A 6,530-nucleotide genomic window follows, 5' to 3' on the forward strand; every position below is an offset into this window, starting at 1 on the left:
TGGTAAGCGGTTTTGTTTGCACCGCTCTTGGTTGCTCGGCATTTTTTTTAATTGAATGAATTCCACTCAGTGGCTAATGCGTGGCAATACAAAACCACCAATATCGTGCCCTCCTGAGGAATCAAGGTTCGGAAAGCAATGGATGGGATATGCGCCCAATCTGGGCAGGAGAAGATCTGAAGGTTGTTGCGTGTCGAGATCGGTGGGGGTTAACTCTGTAGTGGGATCCAGTACAGGGGATAAGATAGGTTTTAAACAAAAACATATTAATTTTGCGGGTTGGTATTTTGGCCCATAGAACTTAGTGTATGTGGGTCTTAACTTAACCCAGGAAGTACCAAAGTTTCAAAGAAAAGAGGACCATAGGAAAGAAGAATAGGAGACCTCTTTTGAGCTTGAAATCTCGCACTTGTCTGTACTCGAGGTTGTTAGCTTGCCCAACCTCTTCTTATTAATAAAATTCAACAGTTTCTGTTTAAAAAAAAAAAAAACTAGCTATTAGGAATAAATAAATATAAATATAAATATTTTATACCAATATTTTAATAATTAATTATTTAAAAAGGTAAGAAAAATATTATTTAGAAATCCAAAGTAAGGAGTTATCTATTAAAATATTATATATTTATTTAAAAACTAGCTGTTATAAGATATTTTATTCTATTATTTTAATACTTAATTAATAATGTAAGTAAAATATCATTTAAATTTATTTAAAAACTAGTTGTTATAAAATATTTTATTCCATTATTTTAATAATTAGTTAATAAGGTAAGTAAAATATTATTTAAAGTCCCGTAAGGAGTTATCTATTAAAATATTTTATATTTCGAGTAAATAAAATATTTTATTTTAATGTTTTAATAACTAATTATGTAGTGAGAGATAATAGATATTATCAATTTATAAATATTATTAGGGGCTAACTTATTCCAAATAAATAAAATATACCTATGTTTAATTGTATAGAACTAGAGTTATAGGTTAAGAAATGGTTCTAGAAATAATTTATCATAAAAAAAGGGTTACTAATTATTATGTATATACATATATCAGTTATATTAACTGACTTAATAATAATATTGCAAAAAATAAATAGTAGAGAAAGACTCAACTTTTATATATATTAGAAAAATGAAGATCAAAAGAGTTACAAAAATATGTATAATATAAAAATAAAAAAACAAGAAAAATGATTACTAAATAAAACAAAAGGAGTTAAACAAGAAAATAGTAGTAAAAAAACAAACCTAAAAATAAACTAGAAATAAAAAATAAAAATGCAAAAAAAATAGAATCAAGAGGTGAAACGCTGGAATCCAACTCCCTAAAGTTATCTCATTCTCATACATTATTTTCTTAAAAAAACTTCACACCTTTCAATCTTCAGCTTATTTATCAGATGAACAAATGTATTCCAGGAAATGCATGGTTAAAATCACAGGTAGAATTTAAATATAAAAAAGGATCTCTATTTCGTTATAAGGGAAGTATTATGGACTAAGGCTGCTACTTTTAATTTTTTCATTTTTGTTTGTCTCACATATATGTAGGTACAATTCCGCTCTAGCAATGGAATCTGATGAACATTAAAAATCTTCTTTTTATATGCAATCTATAATTTAAAACTATGAGCATTTATTTATATTTAATCTTAAAACTGAGAATTGCATTCCACTGAGAATTCTTCAAAACAAATTTAATTATGATGCCAATGTATGACATCAGTTTCCCCAAACCCTTGAGAGCTATATGTCCCACATCTAGACTTAGTAGCCCATGTGTAATATGTGAGTCTTACAGTTTCAACCATCATTTTAAATGTGTCTGGGTGTGTGAGTTCACTTTGTAGATTACCCTAAAGATGGATATTATAGATTAAGAAAGTCTGAACAAAGTTGCAGGTTAAAACTATTGATAATTTTGTCATTATTTATAAAACTTGGGCATTGTTTCCAGAGAATTGTTAATTCATTTTGAAAAGAAATAATTTATCTTTATTTCATACATTGAGAATTAAATTTAGCTAAATGTGATTTCATAGGTATCTCTATAGGAAGCTTTGCTACGTCCATGAGTTTTCCAAGCATATTTGTTGTTTTTTGTTTGTTTGTTATGTAATGTGAGTTTTGAGGTGACTGACACAACTAAATTGTGGCTTGACTAGTTGTGACCCAAGGGCATCTAAGTTGTCAAAATCACTCTGGGATCGCACCTAGCCTCGGCGACACCAGCTACGTCCACGAGTTTTGCAAACATATTTGTTGTGGCTTGACTAGCTGCAACACAAAGGCATCTAAGTTGTCAAAATCACCCGGGGATCGCACCCAGCCTCCACGACACCAACTTTTAGCATCACTGAATTTTTTCCCACTAGATTTCAAATCAATGACCTTTTTACCACATAGTGTCTTAACAAAGCACCCTATTACTGTATATTCTATGCCGAGTGGACTTGAAAGCATTATAGTTTTACATACTTTCTTTCAGCAAATAATTATACTTTTAATGCAATTTCAGTAACAATTGTCAAATTGGTTTTGATTCATCTTTCGTTGTATAATGTTAGATTGCAACCAAAGTGCTTCAAATATAAAGGATTTAATTTTATGGCTAATCAATGTCGATTTTGTGTTATGGGTATCCAAGTTTGTGAACTATGTGGGCTGGGTTATTGAAATAGAATCCATGTTCCAATGGTGTTGTCTACATCAATAGATTTTTTCTCAGTTTTGATTGTAAAGAAAACGAATGAACTCCTTACACAAGTAAAACAAATAGAATCCATGTTCCAATGGTATTGTCTACATCAATAGATTTTTTCTCAATTTTGATGATAAAGAAAACAAATGAACTCCTTACACAAGTAAAATTCACTACTAGAGCTCATTTAAAAGCTTTAGGCAATGCATACTTCAAACCAGAGGTATACTTCAAAGATAAGGTTAAACTTATATTTATCTTTCTAGAATGTTAGATTTATAAAACAAGTGAGGGCTTATTGCAATGTAGTTAAAGAGTTGTGGGAGGCATTGAAGGAGATAAACTGAGTAGACAAAGAAATAGAATAAAAACGTTATACAATAGGATGAATGGATGATGCTTTAAAGAATGTGAAATGTAATTAGTGGTTGAAGAATTAAAGTTTGTGGATTGGATTAAATTTTAGATTTATGATTTTTTAACATAGGAAGATTGCGGATGAGGTTTCTTTTGGCAAAGCGAGGCTATTGTAGAAGGTATATAATCAACAAATAGAACATGATTTTTTATGAGTGAACTAACCCTATCCTTCACATTAATTACTAAAGATCTAAAATGCAAGTGCAACCCTAGGTAATGAAGACAGGTTACCCATTGTCATCATAATAGCTTTCCATTTTCTAGGTCATCTCCCCTTCTTTTTTTGTGTAAGTCAGAAGATTATATTATATAACAAAATATAGTACAAAAAATCCGCCGTAGCAGATCGAAAGCAAGGAATAACAGTGAGCCATGTCTAAACTCCTGCTCAGAGAATTCACCAAAACGAGACTGTAAACAGCACACCTCGCAGGGTGGCTCGACCTGAGCTTGTTCCTATTATCCGACACAACCAAGACATTACATATCATGACATTTACATAGACAGACTTAGACAGAAACATATATAAAGCCGGATAAAACAACACAGGGTGCGACACTAGATGTATTTTCCCATTTGACTTATGGTATCCAGACCCATCTGCCGCATGTGAGTGTCCATCCTGGCTTGCACTACTGCCATGGATTCATTCTCCTGTACCTCAGTTGTAGCAGGCTGCGGGGTGCCGGGAGCTGTGTTGACCGTGTCTCTCAGAATCTTGATGAGCAGGGTTAGCTTCTTGTTGACAGTTTGAACTGCTTCATGCATAGTGTTGATCCGTCCTTCCAGAGAGTTGTTGTAGTTGATAACTTTTGCCATCTGAGCCTCAGTGAGGTTCACTTCAGTTGCCATGTGCTGCTTCTCATTCTCCATTGTTTCTAGGGCTTTGGCTATAAGCATTTTGGTGCGCCAGCTTTCCGCCTTTGTTCTAACAAATTGTGTGGCCCTTTTCGAGGGGGTTCCCGGGTCCCTCAGCCAATCAACCTCCTCTGCAATCTCCTCCTCCGTGCGCCCTTCTTCCGCTTGCTTGACCTTAACCTCCAGCTCAGCCACCTTACGCTTGTTCCTAGCTACAGCACGGGTCTCATATCCATTCTTCGCCTCAAGCAGGTCCTGATTTGCTGCAGCACAGCGACACCCTCCCGAATCCATCCTTAACTCTCTGTGCTTCTTCCAGCCAATATACCTATCGCTCACGGGAACTTGCTCTTCACTATGAAAAGAAACTGTGGGGAAAACAGAGTGAATGCCCGCTGCTTTATAGCGTTTTCGAATATGGATCCTCCTGAAATTGGTCCTAAACTAGTTGTAGGTAGGAGTACTATTGCAATCAATTTGATTGAGGTCCTCACACGCGAGGCTGATGCAGGTCAGCTTAGAATGATTGTGGCTGCTCATGAGCCATTTATCATTTTTCCAAGTGTTCTGTATGTTTAAGCGGTTGCTATGGATGCGAATGGTGTCGGACAGACCCTGTTTGCTTTCCTTTCGATTCTCCATGCGCTGAGCCTTGATCCACCCTGCCTGATTTGCAGTGAACATGAATGTTACTGATGTCTTTTTATACGGCTCCCTTCCAAGTGTCCTGTTATTAATTTTGCTGATGCTTTGAATACTGTGGCTCGATCTGTAATGATCGCTTGTTTGGCTGGCCTGCCGCCGCCGATAAAGCCACCTCCCTATTAGTCCTGTCATGCCGTTACTTCGGTAGCGAGTGTTCCTTTTACCGGATTTCTCAGACCTCCGGTACCGATTGTCGAAGCCATTATCGGCTAGGATGGATCGGGTTGATTTGAATCGTTTTCCGCCAGCTGTGCACATGTCACCTTGAGGATTGGGCAGGTTACCTCTTGCCAACAACTGTTTGTGGTTGTATTCGGGTTGTCAGCACCGTGGTTTGCCAGAAAGTCCGCCAACCCATTAGCCTTTCTTCTCACAGATTGGAAGACTATGCCTCTTAAATCTACTATCATCTCCTCTATGCTTTCAGTTGCCTTAGCTAGCCTCCAATGCTTGGTGGCATTATTGGCTTTTGTGCCTGCTTGCAGGCGTTTAGCCGCCGAGATGGCCAAAGCAGAATCCCCCTCCACTATGACATTTCCTCGTCTCATGTTTCTTAGAATCTTCAATCGTTGCTCGAGCGCAGCAAACTCTGCTTCATTGTTTGTGCATTCTCCTAGAGCCCTGCAGTAGATGTGGATGATATCTCCATCTTGGTTCCGAATGGCACCTCCGATACCTGCAATGCCTGGGTTGCCCCTCGAAGCCCCGTCGAAATTTAATTTTAGGCTACCTTCTGGTGGGCGAAGCCATCTGTGAATTTGTGAAGAAGGTTGAGCTCTGTTTCCCCCCAATGGTTGATTGCTGGAGGCCTCCAATTGAAACCTTTTTAATACGCGCAAGTCCTGAGCGGTGGGTTTTTCATTCGTATCAGCTTTGCATTTTACCTGTATTAGCTGTTTGATGTTGATAAAGATAGATTCTTTTGCCCATTCTATGCTTCTAACTTCCCCCACGAAGATTCTTCGATTTCTCTCTTTCCATATTGTCCAAGCTATAAAACCCGGGAAACATTTCCATATACTATCCACTCTTTGAATTCTAGAAAAGTTCCTCCTCCAATTAGTGATGGTCTCCTGAATAGAGTCCCTGTTCCTATCAGACGATTCCAGAATATCTTCCATCCATTGCCAAAGCTGGGATGCCCATTCACAGGAATTGAAAAGATGATTCATTGTTTCCGCTTCCTTCAGGCACATAGGGCATCTAGAGGGTCCCGTGAATCCTTTTTTCAACAAGTTTTCCCAAGTTAGGGTTTTCTTCTGCATTAGAAGCCAAAGAAAAGTTCTGATTTTCGGCCATTGAAGGTTGTCCCAAACTTTATCGGTCCAGGGAATAATGTCAGGCTGTTCTTCCCTCTCAATGATGCCTCTGGCTTCTTTTAGGGAGAAATCCCCGTTGCCTTTTGGTCCCCATCTGAGCTTATCATTTTCAGCAGCTATTCGGATTTTCCTTTTGAAGATAGTTTGATTTAAAGCTTGAATGGTTTCCTGGATGTCTTCGCTGTGGGTCGAGTTGAAGATAGTCCATTCCCTCCATTCCGGGTCCTCACTGGTTGGGTTCCAGTATTGGTTGACTCTGAATTTGCCCTGATTCTGAGAGTGATGTTTCAAAGGTTGGAATTGAGGGGTATCCAGTTTTGGGGATTGTTGCCAAGCATCCTCCCAGAAAAGTGCTTGGGTACCATTTCTTATCTCCCAGAAGCTGTAGTCCTGAACAATATCTCTGTTGGCTTGGGCATGATTCCATATAGGAGCGCCGGTGGGGGTGTCCTACATTCTTATTAATTCTAGATTGGAGCTATTTGGCCTATACTTTTCCTTTCACAGAGTAGCCCATGGCAGGC

The 6,530-nt window shown here is 37.7% G+C and overlaps 1 protein-coding gene across 1 annotated transcript; it reads right to left on the reverse strand.

Annotated features, from left to right (window-relative positions):
- Positions 1-4,896: 4,896 nt before the first annotated feature.
- On the reverse strand, positions 4,897-5,859 carry LOC149267086 (uncharacterized). Its single transcript, XM_089410159.1, has one exon. It carries the CDS (start codon positions 5,857-5,859, stop codon positions 4,897-4,899), a length of 963 nt encoding a protein of 320 aa, XP_089266285.1.
- Positions 5,860-6,530: the final 671 nt, after the last annotated feature.

The sequence above is a fragment of the Pinus tabuliformis genome, chromosome 6, assembly GCF_031772625.1.
Source record: "Pinus tabuliformis cultivar Carrire ecotype Pingquan chromosome 6, CPIR1, whole genome shotgun sequence".
In the NCBI taxonomy this organism is placed as follows: domain Eukaryota; kingdom Viridiplantae; phylum Streptophyta; class Pinopsida; order Pinales; family Pinaceae; genus Pinus; species Pinus tabuliformis.